This window comes from Augochlora pura, chromosome 6, assembly GCF_028453695.1.
Source record: "Augochlora pura isolate Apur16 chromosome 6, APUR_v2.2.1, whole genome shotgun sequence".
NCBI classification, from domain to species: domain Eukaryota; kingdom Metazoa; phylum Arthropoda; class Insecta; order Hymenoptera; family Halictidae; genus Augochlora; species Augochlora pura.
Genome location: NC_135777.1, coordinates 2,768,723 through 2,787,061, shown reverse-complemented (window position 1 = coordinate 2,787,061; position 18,339 = coordinate 2,768,723). Strand labels below are relative to the sequence as shown.

The window sequence follows — 18,339 nt, the reverse complement described above, 5'->3', positions numbered from 1 at the left end:
TTATTCCGTGCTTCGTATTTTGTATTTTGAAAATAATAAATAACGATTATTGAGATTTTATTTCGAGTCGCTGAAAAATGAAAGAGGATTGTTCTAGGGTTAAGTAATTAAATGAAGATCTACGTCGTTCCTTCGATGAATGATGGTAATTTTTATTTTGCATAAATATCCGCGGTCTATACAATATCTTCCTGCTAGAGAACCAAATAAAAGCTGCACGAAGATGCCATTAAAAAATAACGTTCATCTAGTCGACAAATGTGCCCATAATTATAGAAGTGGTCTAAGTCATATATTTCTTGTTTCGAGATATTTAATGAATTGCATTTGCATAAATTAAAATATATTTTTACATTATGCAATCTTTTTATTTAGAATTTTATTAGTCTTGATTAATGGAAATTTATTATAAATATGAAATTTTGTGTGAATTTCATACGAAAAATAACTGATAAACTCATTTTCTTTTTTAATTTTGACTTAGACCACTTTCATAATTATGGGCACAAGTAAGCTTAAGAAAAGGGATGTTTCTCAATGAAATTCTGACTTTTGACAAGTTCGTGGTTGTCGAAACAGGACACGGTTAACCTCGAAAGAAGTTTATTCCTCGCAGAACATCGTTTCTTGTACAACAATCTTACGTCAACGTTCAATAAATTATCTTACAATACGAAACTCCGAAAAATATACATCTGTCTCTAGATCACTGAGATAACGTTATAAGGCCCGTATAGCGTCTCCCATGGTCAGACTTCGTTTGCGCCGTCAATTTGTAGAAAATAGTATCCTAGCACATGGATGCACGAAGCACCCAAGTAGTCCCCTAATCTAGAAGAACCTTCCAGTCTCGTGGTCTCTCGGCTACCTGAAATTCGAGTAAATAAAATCATTAAAATCGCGGTTGCAGCCTTGTATAGCTTAGAGGAAGACTGGCGCGACTTAGTTCACAACGCGGACCAACTATCGGAGAAGCAGCAGCAACAGCAGACTGCTTTGTGGGAGTTAGCGCAGACGGAGGTGGCGTTCATCAAGACTTTGAAGGTCGTGACCGACGTGAGTGCTCGATAAAAGAACATTTAAAACGCGAGTGTCCCTCTCTTTTCGGGAATCCGGTTGATCGTTTGCTTGATCGTTGGTTGCAGCTATTCATGGCCTGCCTCTGCAGCCTGCAGACCTCGAATATTCTAACCGAGGTCGACAGGACCAAGCTGTTCAGCAACATCCCCGAGATCTACGCCGCGAACCGTTACTTCTGTACCGAATACGTCATGATGATGGTGAACGCGTCGAGGTCAACGGGCCAGCCGCTCGACCCTGGACACCTTCTGCAGGGCTTCGAGACCTTCGAGCAGATCTTCGCGCCCTACACCAGGTACTGCGCAGAGCAGAGCAGGTGCCAGCAGTACTGCAAGGACCGGCTCAACGATAATCACCTGTTCACGGTCTACCTGGTGGTAAGTGGGTCGGAGTAGCGAGCTTGGCCCGACCGAGTCTGGAACCGATCAGAGTCCAGTAAAAAAATAGAGATCGCATTCGGCGTGATCTAGTTCGAATTTCCGCGGTTCGACGTGATCGGGGGGTAGTTTCTGGGCTTCCCCGTATTCCAGCGTCTGCGTGTTCCGCTCCCGGGCTCGGTTCGCCAAAATATTGATCCCGAATTCCCGTTAACCTATATCCGTTCGACAACAGTGGTGCGAGACACAGAAGGACTGCAACAGGCTGAAGTTGCTCGACATCCTGGTGAAACCTATGCAGAGGCTGACCAAGTACTCGCTACTTCTCAAGGCCGTTCACAAGAACACGGAGAACGAGGATCAGAGAGCGGAACTGATACACATGGTGAGCTTGGTTTAGGGATTTTTGTCGGAACTCTACGATCGATGCCGCGCCTGACAGGAAACGATTCAACTTTCACACGTGCGCTATTCGAAATCTTAAATGAAATTACGGACGATATTGTTTTCTTATCGCGTATAAGGTAATTTCGTAGCTTTGTATTCGAAGATCACGTGAAACAATGAAGCATCATTGTAAGGAAGGTCTATACATATAGAAGAACTATACAGCTATGTCTAACCCCTTAATATACCATTTCCTTCGTAGTTACTGCGATTAGAAATGATTTAATAGCAATAACTTCTTAGAATAACAGACATACTTAATAAATTATTATTAGTCATCCTCATCACCAATCGGACTCGTCAAAGTACGGTAAAGGGTTAAGAGAAGTCGAAGACGCGTAGCCCTATGCTGTTCCACTTTCTTAAGATAGAAAAACGCTTTTATCGAAGATATTGCTACGTACTACAGTGAAGTCAATCGTCCAAACTCTTTCAGATCAAATCCGTAGACGACTTCGTGGCGTCTGTGAACGCTGCCCTGAAGAGGAGCGAGGAGACAGCGCGATTAGCCAGCGCCGCGTCTCGCATAGAGTGCTACGACGTGGTGGAATCACGTGACGAAGAACTAGAGAAACTGATCAAAGTGCACAGCACCTTCGACATCACAACTGTACCGATACCCGGCTGTCCTAAAGACACGCTGAGGGTGCTTCTTCGGGAGGGTGAACTCAAGCTGAGAGACGCAGCGAGCAGCAAGGTGACGATCTTCAAAGTTTCCGTTCTTCTATCCTCTAGAAACCAAGCACTGACTCCTCCTTATAATTGATCAAAGATGGAGGTGCGGGTGCTGCTGCTGACGGATATGCTGCTGATCTGCAAGCCGTCGACCAAGAAGATCTCGTCCAGCGGCTCGGCTGGGACGATTGGTGGCGGCTTGAAGATCATAAGGCAGCCGTACGTGATCGATCGCATCCGGATCAACGAGCTGAAGGAGCCATCCAGTTTAGGTCTGATCTATCTGAACGAGTACGGAGCGGCCTCGGCTGCTCTGGTGCTCAGCGCCGGGGAGTCGAAGTTAGCCAAGGTATCCGATCCTCTAACCACCCTCTGAAACATTGTCGAACGATTCATCACTGTGTTTTCCTTCAGTCTTGGATGGATTCGATCAGGAAGGCTCAGCAGCAGTTCGCGCTGATGAAGGTGCCGCCGCTTGGGAACACGTTGAACTTGACCTTGGCAACGGTCAGTCGTCAGCCTAGCACGTTCTTAGGCGACGTGGACTTCGACGGAGAGGAATGCGAGCCAACACTGAAGACGCCTAGGGGCAGCAGCAGAGCGTCGCGAGTCAGCAGTCTGGCTCACAGTCACAGGTTCGAGGCGGTGAACAATGTTGTAGCTTTTAGGTCTCCCAGGGACTTCGGTTAACCCCTTCGCATGAATTCCAGTGGGAGCATAGAGATGGAGGGTGTCTCCCCAGGAAGCAGTAGCTTCGTGCCCAGCTACAATCCTAGCAGGAACGTCAGCGTGGAGACCAGCGAGGTGCCTCGCGCCTCGAGCTTGTCCTCGGAAGAGGGCGGGGAGAGTTCCGGACACAATCACAGACCGTTGCAGATCAGGTAAATAGGTAGAGGACAGCGAGCGGGGAGGAGCAACCATGGACTGCGATATCTGATCGACGTTTTAAACATTATTTTAGTCCTAACAAATTTGATAACAGACGGTATCTGCTGAGCAAGTCGCCGACCCCGAACACGCTCAGCGTCCAGGTGCCGCCCTACTCTTGCCTGGGCCAGTCGTTGCCGAACCTGACGTTGGCTACATCGCCGCAAACCTCGACAGTGTCGCCGACACCGCCGAACTCGCTGCTAATCGTTCCCCAAATAACAAAGAGCAAGGACACTTTGCTCTCGCCGGGGCACCGAGGTAGCAATTACCCACGCGGGAATTTATCTTCTTCCACTGTTACGCTATCTAGAAGTTTCATCTGACAATAAACACTGTCTAGGCGAAAATAGCACTGTGCATGAATAGATCGCTGATAGATTGAGCCCGGAACCAGGCGGGCTCAAGCCGAACCCTGTACGCCGCGCTCGATCTATCGATGAACGTGTATGTCTTTCCCTTTCCTGTATGAACCTAACGGGCAATCGATGGTAGACGATGCACGATTTCATGTTGATGGAACGTTGATGGGGGTGTGCTCACGTGAAATCTACCATCAGGTATCTCGTATCCGCCGCCGTCGCCCCCGAGGGGGGCACTCAGAAGAGCGTTCGCGATCTCGCAATCGCGGAACCCGCCCCTCGTTAAAACGAGACACATTAGCACGTCTGTGACGCAGACGGTCCAGCCTACCATGAACCTGGACACCGAAGCCATCGAGGAGAGGCGCAGAAGGCTGGAGCCTTCGCACCGGATGCCATCGACCAGCAGCATCGCGGAGGAAAAGGTTAAGCCGTTTCACCCGGGACTCTGAAGTCTAGGATCCCCTAATGTCGACCAGGCAGCAATGCCGGAAATCATTCTACTTGGGCCAGACTTCAAAGTTACCGGTGAAATTACCGATGAGATCTAAATCGGCGACCATGATTCTACCGTGCATGAACTGTGTAGATGTCTCTGTCGAATTATCGGATACCGGGTTCTCTATCGGCGGGTGACGGTCTTTTTTTTAGAAATGACAAGAGCTGGCGTACAAGAGTAACCTACCGAAAAGGTAAATTGCTACGGACCATCAGCATTTGATAAGGGTGTACGTGATACGTCGTGTTTCGAAACGAGATGTTGCATTCTGTTGCCTGTATGTAAGTGCTGCACACACTTCCATGCAGGATCAGAACCTGGAGGAGATTGGAATTGAAGAAACGAACGTCTCGTACTCCCTGTGCCTACGATACGAATCGAGCAATTTTACAATCGGTGAGTCCACCACCGGCATCCTCCGATCGCGGCACGCGATGTCGCGACACCGGCAGTCTTCAACCAGCGCCGATTCTGTTTCAGATTGGGGCCATTCGAAATCAACGTGAAGTTTGTACCACGACCGTATCATAGTAACTTATTTGATTAGCCGTGTAACTTCTAGATCTCATTTTATAATTAATGGGAACGCGGCGGCACGGACCGGCCGCGACTCGATATTATTCTAGTTCATTTAGTGTTCTAAGCGACGAAAGCGAACAAGAAGAAAGGCCTACCTAGCGTAATTTACCTATGTATCGTGATCTAAGTTTAGATGACCGTAAATAGTTGGAGTTTAAGTCGCCTCTAGCGAACAATTTTAATCTTAAAAACAGTGGAATATCACACGGACACGTCGACACTGCGCGCGCGCGCGCGTGCGCGCTCGTACATGTACACAAATTATACAGAGTTCGTGGTTTAACAAGAAAAGATAAACGAAAGAGGCATCGCTCGCGATCGTTAGAAGAGAGGACACACAAAGTAGGGAAATTCACACTTTCTCGTAGAGAAACAAAATAAAACAGTTTGCGCGCTAAATTCCTCGTACAAGCTTCGATTAAATGGTACGATTGCGACGTTTGGGAGGAGCGCGAGAAGCATTCCGGAGACGACGCGATTACGTTCGAGTACAAATTCGATTTCGCAATATTTTCGTTGAAGAGACTGAACCGAATGGATTGGGCCGTCGACGAGCACCACCTAACTAGAGACAACAATACGTAGTCGTGAAACACAAGAGCAATGATTTTATACGAGCTCCCCATGTGAAGTTTCTTTCGAACCCAGCCCCCACCCCTCCTCCCCTCTCCAACTCCTCGCCCATCCCCCTTTGAATTTGCGCAGCTTGCATTAAGCTTCAAAGTGTTATCTATCGTAAAAAGAAATATCGATTGTGCGTCAAGTTCAAAATATAGTACATAATTTATTAATCGTTTGGGCTAATTTCTATGCGATCCTTTCTACAACCTACGTAGTTCTCCGTCGAGAGGATAGTTCGTAATTCAGGATTTCTACGGTATCAGATATCTTGACAATGTTTAAATACATTCTTCTTTATTAACACAAGACGTGCCTAACATTTCATCTACCGCAAGCCTCGTGTGTTTATCATGATTTAACGATCACCTCCTTCGCAAACTCGGAAAGCCTATCCACGGAGGGACTAATAATAGGCTTTTTAATGGCCGTACTACTTCTCAAAAATGGTTAACAATGTATTTTTCAAACAACAATCGCAGAAAAAAGCGATTCGTCTATGCTAGGCTGTTCAAAAGTCTATTAAAAAAGCACCGAGCTATTAATTCCTAACCTTTAGAAAATTATTAAATGCCGGTAGTTCCTTGTAAACATTACAAAAATATTTATCTAAATATATTGGTTTTCTACAAAAACACTTACGATTTTCAAAATTATAGTGCACAAGTTTTGAAATAAATCATTCAGATCGTTCTCAAAGGTTAAGATTGACTCCTTACGAATAAGATTCGTACACGAACGAATAATTATGAAAATGTTCTAAAACAATTGCTTTTTCATGTTAAAGCATTTTTAAAAATCGCGGATATACCGAGTATCTTTCTGCTTGAAATAACCGTTACACGGTGTTAAATTCAAACGAGACTCTATAAGTGGGTATGGATCTGGTTCCCAGGCTAAAAATGACAAATTAAACCATTTTCATAATTATTACAAATTATCATTTATAGAATATTCGATATTGAAAGCACAGAATCGATTGCTAACGATTTTTCTAACGATTTATCGATCTATTTGACTCGATCAGTGGCGCGCACTAGAGCCGTCCATGTTGGTGCAACCGTCACTTTGAAGTTCATTTTCGCACACGGTGTTTGAATCGCATTAACCATTTATCTACCACGTTCCCGAGAAGGTAAGGAAATTTGAAAGTTGAAGAAATTCCGTATCGAATACTCACTTGGAAATTGGAAGACAACGACAAGTCCAGGTAGAACGGAAGGCGTTGCGAGGCAGCGAAGGGTCAGCACTCGTTCACCATGTCCAGACAGGTTCGTACCTCGCACCTTTCATCCGCTAACGCCTCGATAATATCCAACAAAAGTTCTTTACTTAATTGTCTTAATTCCGGGATTCTTGCTACCTATAATTTATATAGGGTTATGACTACGCTTACGTTAGTTCTTCAATACGTCCATTAGCTCTTCAATGCGTACATTGATGGCATACGATATGTAGCTTCTACAAAGATGTCGCTTACCTCCGTGAAATGGTGGACGATTAGGTCCAGCACATACTTTTTCACGTCACTGGCTTGCATTCTGTCAGCAGCCTCTAGGATCTGTATCACATTCTCAAAGCTGATATTCATTTCGAGATTCTGTTTGCAAAAGGCCTGTAGTCGATTATTTGTGAAACCATAAAAAATCTGTGCAGTAAATAGGTAGACAGAATCTTCAGGTGGCATAGAGACATCTGCGTAATAAATGTACCTCAAGAGAGAGTTAAATGATTCGGAGGAGGGGATCATTTTGCCTATTTGCATCTGCCAGAGAAATGTGCACAATATTGAAGCATTTGTAACTACGTGTTAGGATAAATAGAAGTAGTAATTCATTACATACATTCACCATCTTGTTCTCTGGCATGAAAGAGCGAAACAGGCCTTCAAAGTAATTGCACCTGGCAGCAAGGATTGCTTTGTGGGCAGGAATGGATGTACCATTCAACATTAGTGTTACGTCACAAAATTCAGAGCCAACGCTCTTCAGAAAAGCCTCCATGTCCTGCTCCAAGGTCGTGCCTATGATCATAAAGTAAAAGATTGATCTGGCATGTCTTTTTATGAAGAAAGCAACAATGAACCTTACCAGTGCCAGGATCGTATTGCTCGCAGAAGTTCCTTGTCTGTGGCATCTGCCTTCTCCTGATGATCTCCACCATCAGTGGCTGATCCATTGTCTCAAACTCCCGACTCATTATAATTTGATTGTAGTTGCTTTCTTTAACAACAAAACTTAAGCAGAACTCCTTGATGAAGTACAACTTCAAGTGGGCAGCATTGTGCAATGCTTCAAGAACATTTGCATGACTTATGGTAGCCTTGAGATAATAAACACACAATTGCTCAAGGCGTTCCATTTTAAACTGGACGGCCAGCCGATATACGTCCATCATCAGGAGCACAATTCGGTTGCTCAGAGGATCCTCGTCGCCACTGTTAGATCCATCTTCGCTTCTCGTCGGGTCGATGCGATCCGTGTAGATGTAATTTAGTACCATTTCAAAAGCCTGTGGCACTGCATCCTCCAGCCTCACCTGTTACAAAACTGTATAAGACAGGCCCACTAGTAATTAATACCAGTTTGTCTACACTGCTCACCTCTAACATATCGGTATCCTTGATCTCCTTCTCCATTTTCTCCCGTTTCTCTCGCGCTTGTCTAATGCGAGTCCTAAGAAACTGGGACCTCGCGGCTACCATAGCTATGTGAGCCGGTATTTTTGTCTCCGTATCCCCGACAATGAACTCAACGTCGCAAAAGAGACGACCTCTCAACAATTTTCCGAAATCGTCGTGTAGAGTACATTTCGGATAGGAAGAAAATTGGAACCTGTAGGTCTCGCCAGACCGGACGTTGTTATCCACTGTTCCTCCGAATATGAACATAGCTTCCCCTATCACCGCTGCCGCATGGAACAATCGACCGGATGGGATTTGACTATCAGAAGATGGAAGGATTATGTTCCAGGTTTGGGTATCAAGATCGTAACAGTGGAGATCGTTTGGTAACGTGGAATCAGCTGCTCCGCCGAAGACGTAGAGATGCCGGTCGAAGCTGACCATGGTGTGACCATACCTTCGCGCTGGCGGCGGCGGAGCACCCCGCAGGATGTGCTCCGTTGAAATCCGAGTCCACCTGATGAAGTATACTTCGTAAAATGCGTTCCAAGGATAAAGAATGAAGCGGTCTTACCGCCTTTCTCGGAAATGGAACTGGAAGAGACTGTTGGTGATCTTGGCTCCACTCTGGCCACTGAAAACAAACATCGACTCGCGAGCTACCGCAACTGGAAAATTGCAACAAGTAGGAGGACCATCCCCAGATTGAACAACTTCCTCCCATACTCTTGGTTCACCAGGCTAAAAGTAGTTCATGTTAGTAACTGATGCTTTGGTCTGGTAGTCACCTGGTGACTTACCAGTAACGATATGGTCCACATATCATTTAATCTTGCATTGCCATCATAGCCAGCAAATATCCACAATTTATTGTCATGTATAGCTGCCCCATGAGCAGATCTAGCTACTGGTGTTCTGCAAGGAAATTTAAGATATATGTCTAGGAATTCGCGAGTTACTGAACTATAAAGGGCCTTGAGGTATAAACTAGTATAAGTACAACATACTTTCCAATAAATTTCCATTCTATCCATTGGCAAGTTTGAAATCTATATTCGAACAAGTCATTCTTGTTGGTCAAATTCGAATTGGAATGTATGTCCCCAGTGTAGCCACCAAATACAAACATAGAGGAATCATGTACTACTGCTGAATGATGATAGCGTGGTGCAGGACGTGCACCTGCAGCCAGTGCCCGACCCCAGGACTTCTCTTTCACATCAAATCGCAACAAATCATTTAACATCTTCTCGCCATTATCACCTCCAAAGACATAGATTGCATCTTTGTATGCTACAACAGTGTGTTTGCTACGCCTGTGTATAATATAGTGAATGATAAAACATGTAGCAAATGAGGGAGAGCAACAGATGCAAGGAAGAAAAGGATGAAATGAGAGAGAAACAGAACAGTTATGCGTAGCTGTGTTATAATCAATTTTATCGTTTATTTGCGTTCTTCGGTTAACAGATACAAAGAAGCTGTATAAACAAAACTGCTTTTCGCGTAAACGATGCTAGAAAAAATTCGAAGAAATTAAAAAAGGACTGGAACCTAATAAACTACGTTACCTGGCACCAACGAATTCGTCGCATTCTAACATTCGTTGCCATCGATGAACGGTTTCGAAGCGTCCGAATTCAAGGGTCAAGCACTCTACAGACGCAACGTTGTTCATATTCATTTAATCAGCAGTGTATTGCAATTAGTTTTCGGAGACCATAATTAACCTATAAGAAGTGGACCTAACTGTTCTTCGTAATATAGAGACGGGTAATGCATTTTGTGATAACGGATCTGAAAACGCAGAAAACAATTAATTTTTAGTAACATTAGGCAAGAAAATATTTTCACAACACTCGAAGATCACAGAAATTATCCACTGACCGCAAAAATGTCAAAAACATGTGCGTTTGTAACGATTCCATTTGTACAGGATAAACCAAATTTGGTGGTCACCTACAAACGTACCGTGAATTATAACTGTATCTAGTGACATTAGTGATTTAAAGTGAAGAAGATATCAACTGAAGGTAAGTAGATAATAAATTACATTTATAATAGACTAGTTACAAGCTAGTAATTTACAAATTAGAATTAAGTCAATGGACTTAAACGAAATCATGGCGAATGAAAATAGCACACAGCGGCGCTTACATACATATCCTATCATAAAAAGTACACTTCACAAATGCACTTTTTATTAAAATCAAACATTAAGTCACATAAGCCACAGTTAATTTATTATACATTAATTACTACTGTGTTGTAATGTTGCCTCGATATTAGGCAACCTTTCGAAATACAGTGATTCCTTGCCATATCGAGCCATTTTTAGCTCATCATATTGCACCTTTTTATCTCCATCTTAGTATGTATCTAGTTTCACACAGTTAGTTTAGAAAGAGAATAGAAGATAATCGAGAAAGAGACAGAACGTATGCTGCGGGCTCTGCAAGTATGATAAGAGGAGATAAGTTACATTAGCTGTAGTGAGATTAGTTTTATTTGTGGTTGTTCTGATATCGTGCTCTCTTGCACATTCACTACTTACTCTTTTTATCTAAAATTGTTAGGACAGCACTGCTTAGCTATGGATTGTCAACCAATCAGAGAAAGGCAGTTTCTGTACCACACCTCTAATTTCTGAGCTGTATGCCCCCGGCATCGCAGAATATAGTGAATCAATACTATATATGTACAATATTTTCTACAGTCAGGGTTGTACAATAACAGCAAGTTTTCAACGTATACAAGGTGGGAAACTCGTAGCAAAAATTTTTGCGGTCTGAAACATCCTGTAGATTAGCAAAATTCGCAGGACACACGTTGGACTCCACTCCCAATCTTCGTGCATATTTTATCAGTAGTACCACGTTGATAAAGGATTGTGAAGTTGTCGCTTTGATAGTGGGATTCATTATTGTAATTTGTTGCAATTCACGTGATTATATTTTCCTGAATATACCTCACGAGGCTCCCGCAGTATTTATCAGGAATATATATGTACATACATGTCTTAAACGATGCTGAGATGCACGGTGATGTGTTTACGCGTACTATAACGTGCTAACACGAGAGAATACAATCTTAGAAAGTGGTCCACATTCGGTGTTTTTCTCTAAGCAGAGATTTATATGAGTAACGATGGTACGAAATGTATTTCGAAACAGCCAGAAGCTACTTTGGATTGGCAGCGCCTGTATCGGTACATACATCGCGTACCGATACTGGAAAAAGCGAGAGCTTCTGACAATAGACGAAGGTTTCGAAGAGGTTTCCAAGGTTAGAGCTTCACCCATGATCGAGACAAACTTTTGGCCAATTTTACTATAGAACGGCTTCGATTTATCGCGATTATTTGATTTTCTTAATTGATTTTGAACTATCACCAACGGAATTAATATCATTAGGTAGTGTTTAAACGCGGATTAGTTATTGTCGTTTTGTCTTTATAGATTGACGACACTCACGAGAAAAGGGTCGTTGTATTGGGATTAGATGGAGCTGGAAAAACTTCTATTATAGATCAAATTAGTGTTGCAAACGGTGATGAAAGTTGTTATACTGTTCCTCCAAAACCCACACAGGGTTCCTCTGTATATAGAATAAAACATGGATCATTTTGTTATAATGTTTGGGACAGTATGTATCCTTCTTTTAATTTGTCTGCATACAGAAGTTTAATATAAGGTAGATATAAAGAGCGGTTTTATTTTGTTGTCAGTTGGAGGTGCAGACGCCACAAGAAAGTTTTGGACCGCTTTCCTACAAGACACAGATCTTTTGTTGTTTGTAGTAGATGCATCTGATACAGAGAAATTATCATTGGCTGCTTTTACCCTAAAACAATTGTTAGATGATGTGAGAATGGACAGTGTACCAATATTAGTAATTGCTAACAAACAGGTAAATTTCAAATGACAGAATGAAAGCTATTCTGTAATGATTTTATGTGATAGCTAATATGTTTGTATGTGCAAATCAGGATTGTTCTAACGCTCTGAGGACAGAGGAGGTCAAAAAAGCTTTAGATTTGTTAAGTATCTCTCCTCAGAAGCACAAAGTAGAAATAATGGGATGTCAAACGAGACCTCTGCCTGAGAAGTCAACTGAAACAACAGAATATAACTGGCACCATGAATCCATAGATGCAGTTAGGAAAAAAATATTCTCTATGGCAACTTAAACTTAAGGGAATTTCTTAACTGTTTATTTGATGTGTTGAAAGAAAAGTACTTTATACGTTAAAAAAAAAAGAACAAATAGTTTAAGGAAATAAAGTAGAGACAGTTTGCCCTGGAAGGCACAATTGCACTCAACTTTCATGGGGATTAAAGCGATCACGAATGATTCGTATTGAATAAAATTAAAGAGAAAAATATCTTGAACTTAAGTGAAGAACAGAAAAACAGAAATACATAAAAATAAAAGTAAACAGATTTTAAGTATTGCTCATTAAAGCGTATATTCATATTCATGAATCCTTATTGTACTTTTTATATTGGTCTTTTCACTGATATATATTTATTTAATAAATTATTTATTTATTTTACAAGGCTGCAGTAAACATTGTCATATTTTTTTATTTTAATTATATACAAAGCAAATTATACACTGACTTTGTTACTGATATACAAAGTACTAAATGTTTAGGGGCGATACAAAACGAGAATATAGATCTATTTTAATGATAATCAATGTATAGTATTGTATAAGTGATATAAAAAATATCTACCTTCACTTTCGAATAATCTTTTAATCTATGTTTTTGTTTATGTCCATATTTCTCGCACTCGAGCAACAACTTTCTTGTAACTATGGTCTCTTTTATATATACATGCAAGTACTTCAAACAAATTTTTTAACAAACGCAATGAGAACCTGATCATTGAGCATTTTTGCTTTCAAGGTACTTGTTGTACTGCTCAGGAATACCCTTAAACATTTTTATTTTAGCACGTATCTGTTTCCATGTCATTTGGTCATAATTCTTCTTATCCCGTGCCATAGCCTACACAGACAACATAGAAGTAAGAAACACTTTTGTCAATGATTAAATAAATTTCCTTAAACAAGAGATACCTCGTAGTCTTCTCCGTGTTTGTCCATTAAGTAGGTGAGAAAGTTCACCACGCTGTTTGGTAGCCTGAACAATCTTTCTCTGGGTGCCTTAGCCTCTGCTTCTAACTCTTTGGCAACATGAACCTTCTCGGGTTCCATATCGACATCCTCTTCCTCTAGCCATCCACCTTCTTCAGGTTGGACAATTTTTTGTTTAGCATCCTTTATCAGATCCTTTTTAGCATTTGGAATCTTCAAAGTCTCGTTTGGATCGTAAGTCAGTCCCATTTGCTTTAAATTAGTTCTAGTGGACAAAGTCACCTCCCACGAGTTCTTTAATTGGGGACTGTAAACAAACATATCAGAGAAATCCAAAACTGCTCAAAAGCAATGTCAAAATATCATGGTTTTTGGTTACGATACTCACCAGGCAATTTCCGGTAACTTTCTCAGCTTGTTCCTCAATCTCTTACGGTTTACATTCATACGAAACTTCTTCTTGCGTTTTACCTTTCTAATTTTCGTCATTTCGACGCTGCCGAATCACCACGTGTTTTTCTACAGCGACCGTACGCAACGTAGCGTGTAACTTGTTCAAACTCATGCGTGAACACTCGACCAAGAACAATCAATATATTCTCGCAGTGTAGGCACTACAAAGTACGTTCCCCTATCTAAAAATAAATCTCCAGATATTCCCTAGGCCAAACCACTAGGTTCTAGTGACCGACAACGAAACTTGTCTTATTCACACGACCTCGCATAAATTGACTATATATTCAAAGTCGCAGTACGACTTGTTTCTCGTTGAGCAAGAAATTCCTTAAAAGAACCCGTTTCGCTTGAAAAATAGCCGTATATTTGACACCGAAATTCATCACAATAAGAAACGTTCGATCCTTGAAAGCCGATTGTTCCGAGGAAGCGAAACGTGTCGACATAATTCTGGATTTGGTAGGAATCCATGCTCGATCGACAATCGTTCATTGTATGCAAATCGTCTTCCTAGCTTTGGACAACGAATTCTTTCCAATCGCGACATGCCCGAAAGTCTTTTCACGAGACGATGATGGATTTCGTGCACGTCAACGATTGTGTCACGCTGTCCCTATTACTATTCACGCGTCTCCATCGATCAAAGACAATCTTTTGTAGTCGTTTCGTGCCGAAATATCCCGTTTTACGAAACTTAATTTCACCTAAAACCCGAGGAGGCGGCCCCCTCCATTTGTTTGACGGTGATATCATACCGGGACGATGCCACCACGATTTATCTTTTAGATATGGAAACGAGTCACTGCTTGCTCGAAATAAATTTGCCTTCGGTAACTTCGGCTAATTGTACTTCTGTTTATTCTAGAACGAACTTAATAGTTCCAACGCGAACGCAACGGGAACAATGCAGACATGGTTCGCGAGCTACGGTAATTTATGCGCTTCGAAACAACGCGAGACGGTTCAGTTATTCTTTGAAACAACGCGATTTAATGAATACCGAAATGCGTGCAACAAAGCTACGAAAACGCTGCGAACCATGCAGCTATCAAACGAGAAATAAAACGTGCGAATATTTTACCGCGAGCCTCGTGAAAACGTCTTCTCGACTCGCATGTCTCGCAAGCGAGTGTTACGCAGGGGGTGAGGGTAGGGAAACAGTAATGCCAAGATAAATTAAAAAATTAAGATTTATTAACCGGTGCGCAGAGAAAACGTTCCTTGGATTATCCGGACAAACAGAAGTGGACAGGCTGCATGTACATGCAATGATCACATATAAAACATTTCATACCTAAAACTTTATACATTTAGAAATCTACGTGTGGACAAACGGATCGAACAATGAGTGCGCGCGAAAGTTGGGTTGGTTTTATCTACACGGATCGCTTCAAACTGGAACCTTCCATTAACCCTTTCGGCCCTGCGCGCTTTCCAGCCAAGTTCCTCGAACTTCTCGACAATGGGAACTTCGCTGAAAGCGCAACTTCGACCTCTTCCGCACAGGGGACTCGAGTATTGGACTTGGGCTGGGATGTTAGCTGGATATCAAGAGAACTCTGAAGAAATTGGTAGGTAGGGTGCAATGGGGTCAGTCGAAGGATCGAGTTTACCAGGAGTAGTGGGCGCCAAGACCGCTGAACTCTGTGTGGACGAAGGGTGCAGCGTAGGACTTGGAGATCAGCTGAGCCTGTGGCGCGTAATCAAAAGGAGCAGCATAGGATTTGGCGATGAGCGGAGCCGGGGCATAGGATGCGTAGGTTTTGGTCAGAAGAGGAGCCGGGGCGATGGCGGCGCTGTAGGACTTGGCGAGAAGTGGTGACGATGCGTAGGAGGTAGCGTATGCTGGAGCTTGTGCGATCAGAGCGCTCTTGGCGATGAAAGGAGCCTGGGCAGCGTATTCGTAGCTCTTGGAGTAGATCGGGGCGGAGGCTGCGTATTCGAAGCTCTTGGCCAGAAGAGGAGCTGGTGCGGCGTAGGCCTTGGTCAGGAGAGGTGCTGGGGCGGCGTAGGCCTTGGTCAACAGAGGAGCAGCAATCGGTGCAGCGTAGGCCTTGGTCAGAAGAGGTGCAGCTGGTGCAGCGTAGGTCTTAGCGATCAGGGGAGCACTCGCTGCGTAGCTGTACGGGGAAGCGTAGGCCTTGGTGAAGAGGGGTGCACTTGCTGCGTAGCTGTACGGGGAAGCGTAGGCCTTGGCGATCAAAGGCTGGGCACTTGGAGCGAGGTAGGTGGGCGCAGCGACGGCGGCCTTCACGATCGGGGCGTGGTGAACGTCGTAGTTCAACAAGGCGTCGTTGCTGATGCTGTGGCTGCTCACACGGACCGAAGAGTGGGCGCTATCCTCGGCCCTGGAGTAAGAGGAGATCACGTTCTGACCGGCGTAACCCTTCTGCGTCGACTCCTGGCTGAAGCCCACGCTGCTGAGGTCCCCGGATGCCGTTGCGATGTCATACGCCGCTGGTCCTCCAGCACGGGCCACTGCCAAACAGGCTACGAATGCTACAAACTGCAAACAAATTTTGTATATTAGTCTTCAAAACACTTTCGCCAGTAATTTGCCTAACTGTCCCAAAGATCCCCAAAATCGGGCCAAAGAAAAGGAAACTCTATTATTCTGCTGCAAACTTTGATATCATTAAAATGTAAGACTGCGAATAGAACAAAGTGTAAAAGGCGAATCTTTTGTGCACCGAACAGTCAAAGGACCTTGTCCAAGGCAGAGGTGAAAGCTAATTGGCCCTGTCAGAAGTTTTGCCAGAGATTGTTAATGTCGCCTAGCTAGTTCAAAGTATCCCGGCTAGCTCGCTGGTTTATTAGCCGGCAGAGCCGCCTGTAACCCCGAGGGTGTTCACTTGCGAACCTTACCTTGAATGCCATTTTGCTTTTTGCTCGAAAGAGTTGCTCGGCTCTGGTCAAAACCACGGCAAGGCCCACTATTTATACGCGGCCGGGATCGCATGGGGATCAATCGAATTTTGGGTGCCACTGGCTCCCGATGCGATTGGACACACCTGTGCCGGGGGAGAGGGAAACACTACCGCCAGTTTTTTTCTGTTGTTGTGGGATCATTAAGGAACGAGGATAGAAAGCCGCGAGCCGGAGAAAGATAGCGCCGGGCTAAAGGGGACATGGACGAATTCCAGGCGTGGTAACCCGGCGCAATTAAGATCGCCGCGTCTCACCGGCCCGACCGGCCCGCGAAACAACGGATCCACTCCTTAATTCACTTCGATCCGATGCATCGTTAAATGTAATCGTTGATCGGCGACTATACGCTCTCGAACAGCTGTTGCGCTCAACTTTCCGAGACCGAGGTCAAGTATCGATCACTTGTTGCGGCCCGAAGACTTTTAATTGGCAATTACTTGCGCGATTTCGCGGACCCCTTGTTCGCGAGGTGATAGCAGGGTCAGGAATTATCATTCGGGGGCTCGTATTCTCCTCGCGAAATTTTTATTACCTTCTTTCGCGATTGTAATTTCATCCGATCGTGACATAGGATTCGGAAAGAAACATGAAAAATACCGTTCTCATGAAACGGCGGGATGAATTATTATTTCCAAGGGTCGAGAGAATGCGATTATATCGCATGCATAAGAATGCAAGCCGTTCGGTCATCGGTTATGTCAGACTTCTTCGGGACCTTCGCTTATCCCCGATCGCGAAAGGGAACGTGGCTACGTCACGGAGCAACATTTACCACCTTTTTCTACTTGTTTTACGTCCTTCCCTTCCCTTATGTAACGTGATACATATACCAATGCCGGGCCGTGATATTGTAAAACCAGTCAAGGACGCACTTTCTCCGAATTGTGGCACTGACATATAAAGCCATATATGCTGTGCACCGGTTTCACGTAACGCCGGCCCGTTGGTATTGGTGATCTGGTTACATTATTAGACAAAAGTGGTTGTCGCCGGCTGTCGCGGCGTGTCAGCCCGCGGCGCTTTGTTCCCGCAGAAACTCGTGGGCGAGGCTCTCTCTATCAACCCTGAAGCGATCCGCAATGGCGCAACCTCGTGTTCCACGGTATTTCATAGGAAGGAACACCTTCTGCTTCTCCGGTACGTCGTCTGTAGAGCCTGCCAAGTATTTTAGTACCTAAAAGTGAAAGAGGGGACAACAGGCGCTAAACAGTTGTCTCTGGACAGAAGGAAACGAAATCCACGCAGCTCACACGTTCCGATCGACTTCCCCCCGACGTCCCTGTTTCCCTGCTTTGGCCAGGCAAGTTGGACACCCCGGGGGTAAAGCTCTGCGGAATCGACCGGTTGTTCGAGATCACCGACCGTCGACTCTCTATCCACTCTTGGATTTGTTTCGCCAGCCTCCCCTCGTGCCCCATGTCTCGCAGAGAGAAATCGCTGAACACGCTGTCGATCTTAAAAGCATCTGGATCGCAAAAATTCTCCGGAATAGAGACCTTTACGAATTCCTGCGTTGACCCAGGCGGTGTCAAGACAGGCCTCCTCCTTGGGTCGAAATCGTCCGATTTCGTGTCGCGTAATTGCGACATCGTTGACGTCTCTCTACGGAAAATAAACTCCCCCGGATCCCCGTCGCTCGCGTGTCTCCTGAGCTACAATAAAGAT

General features: G+C 44.0%; 5 protein-coding genes across 12 annotated transcripts in view; 2 read left to right on the top strand and 3 right to left on the bottom strand.

Moving 5' to 3' along the window:
• Positions 1-5,737, top strand: part of LOC144471342 (pleckstrin homology domain-containing family G member 5) — an 84,800-nt gene extending 79,063 nt beyond the window's left edge. Inside the window, exons 7-17 of one of the 5 annotated variants that reach the window (XM_078183294.1) lie at positions 911-1,056; positions 1,146-1,457; positions 1,693-1,842; positions 2,341-2,601; positions 2,677-2,928; positions 2,994-3,214; positions 3,290-3,460; positions 3,541-3,767; positions 4,067-4,293; positions 4,520-4,763; positions 4,848-5,737. In XM_078183294.1, coding sequence (XP_078039420.1) covers positions 911-1,056; positions 1,146-1,457; positions 1,693-1,842; positions 2,341-2,601; positions 2,677-2,928; positions 2,994-3,214; positions 3,290-3,460; positions 3,541-3,767; positions 4,067-4,293; positions 4,520-4,525 — 1,973 coding nt within the window. In that variant the 3' untranslated portion in view covers positions 4,526-4,763; positions 4,848-5,737. Of the gene's footprint in view, positions 1-910; positions 1,057-1,145; positions 1,458-1,692; positions 1,843-2,340; positions 2,602-2,676; positions 2,929-2,993; positions 3,215-3,289; positions 3,461-3,540; positions 3,768-4,066; positions 4,764-4,847 lie in introns of all 5 variants that reach the window. The other 4 variants (XM_078183291.1, XM_078183290.1, XM_078183292.1 and 1 more) reach the window with 4 other exon arrangements.
• Lztr1 (Leucine zipper like transcription regulator 1) lies at positions 594-10,306 on the bottom strand. Of its 3 annotated transcripts, none has more exons than XM_078183299.1 (11): positions 10,075-10,306; positions 9,759-9,984; positions 9,195-9,503; positions 8,988-9,102; positions 8,762-8,928; positions 8,167-8,704; positions 7,655-8,102; positions 7,409-7,587; positions 7,045-7,164; positions 6,745-6,927; positions 594-868 (listed from the first exon to the last, which is right to left on the bottom strand). In XM_078183299.1, the coding sequence occupies exons 2-10, from the start codon at positions 9,869-9,871 to the stop codon at positions 6,808-6,810; spliced, it is 2,109 nt and encodes a 702-aa protein (XP_078039425.1). In that variant the 5' UTR covers positions 9,872-9,984; positions 10,075-10,306; the 3' UTR covers positions 594-868; positions 6,745-6,807. The 3 variants fall into 3 exon arrangements, with proteins under 3 accessions (XP_078039425.1, XP_078039424.1, XP_078039426.1); XM_078183298.1 differs by having other exon boundaries at positions 7,045-7,329; positions 10,075-10,305; XM_078183300.1 differs by lacking the exon at positions 9,195-9,503 and having other exon boundaries at positions 7,045-7,329; positions 10,075-10,304.
• A 513-nt stretch (positions 10,307-10,819) lies between these two features.
• Positions 10,820-12,842, top strand: LOC144471485 (uncharacterized). Of its 2 annotated transcripts, XM_078183570.1 has the most exons (5): positions 10,820-10,944; positions 11,009-11,472; positions 11,646-11,832; positions 11,915-12,096; positions 12,176-12,842. In XM_078183570.1, exons 2-5 carry the CDS (start codon positions 11,335-11,337, stop codon positions 12,374-12,376), a joined length of 708 nt encoding a protein of 235 aa, XP_078039696.1. In that variant the 5' UTR covers positions 10,820-10,944; positions 11,009-11,334; the 3' UTR covers positions 12,377-12,842. The 2 variants fall into 2 exon arrangements, with proteins under 2 accessions (XP_078039696.1, XP_078039697.1); XM_078183571.1 differs by lacking the exon at positions 10,820-10,944 and having other exon boundaries at positions 11,003-11,472.
• LOC144471486 (nucleolar protein 16) lies at positions 11,909-13,865 on the bottom strand. Its single transcript, XM_078183572.1, has 4 exons — positions 13,679-13,865; positions 13,273-13,597; positions 12,926-13,201; positions 11,909-12,030 (listed from the first exon to the last, which is right to left on the bottom strand). Exons 1-3 carry the CDS (start codon positions 13,777-13,779, stop codon positions 13,076-13,078), a joined length of 552 nt encoding a protein of 183 aa, XP_078039698.1. The 5' UTR covers positions 13,780-13,865; the 3' UTR covers positions 11,909-12,030; positions 12,926-13,075.
• Positions 13,866-14,971: 1,106 nt separating this feature from the next.
• On the bottom strand, positions 14,972-18,263 carry LOC144470902 (uncharacterized). Its single transcript, XM_078182493.1, has 2 exons — positions 18,037-18,263; positions 14,972-16,277 (listed from the first exon to the last, which is right to left on the bottom strand). The coding sequence occupies exons 1-2, from the start codon at positions 18,261-18,263 to the stop codon at positions 15,356-15,358; spliced, it is 1,149 nt and encodes a 382-aa protein (XP_078038619.1). The 3' UTR covers positions 14,972-15,355.
• Positions 18,264-18,339: the final 76 nt, after the last annotated feature.

Bases quoted from the DNA above. Each gene is read 5' to 3' on its own strand.
- Lztr1 (XM_078183298.1), bottom strand. From the start codon at position 9,871: ATGAATATGAACAACGTTGCGTCTGTAGAGTGCTTGACCCTTGAATTC. The intron at 8,705-8,761 runs GTAAGACCGCTT...ATACTTCATCAG, and splicing joins TTCCATTTCCGAGAAAGGCG to GTGGACTCGGATTTCAACGG. The intron at 7,330-7,408 runs GTATGTAATGAA...TTTCTCTGGCAG, and splicing joins CAGAGAACAAGATGGTGAAT to ATGCAAATAGGCAAAATGAT.
- LOC144471485 (XM_078183570.1), top strand. From the start codon at position 11,335: ATGGTACGAAATGTATTTCGAAACAGCCAGAAGCTACTTTGGATTGGC. The intron at 11,473-11,645 runs GTTAGAGCTTCA...TTGTCTTTATAG, and splicing joins GTTTCGAAGAGGTTTCCAAG to ATTGACGACACTCACGAGAA. The intron at 11,833-11,914 runs GTATGTATCCTT...TTTTGTTGTCAG, and splicing joins TTGTTATAATGTTTGGGACA to TTGGAGGTGCAGACGCCACA.
- LOC144471486 (XM_078183572.1), bottom strand. From the start codon at position 13,779: ATGACGAAAATTAGAAAGGTAAAACGCAAGAAGAAGTTTCGTATGAAT. The intron at 13,598-13,678 runs GTGAGTATCGTA...GTTTGTTTACAG, and splicing joins AAGTTACCGGAAATTGCCTG to TCCCCAATTAAAGAACTCGT. The intron at 13,202-13,272 runs GTATCTCTTGTT...TTGTCTGTGTAG, and splicing joins AACACGGAGAAGACTACGAG to GCTATGGCACGGGATAAGAA.
- LOC144470902 (XM_078182493.1), bottom strand. From the start codon at position 18,263: ATGTCGCAATTACGCGACACGAAATCGGACGATTTCGACCCAAGGAGG. The intron at 16,278-18,036 runs GTCGGTGATCTC...AGTGTTTTGAAG, and splicing joins GAGTGGATAGAGAGTCGACG to ACTAATATACAAAATTTGTT.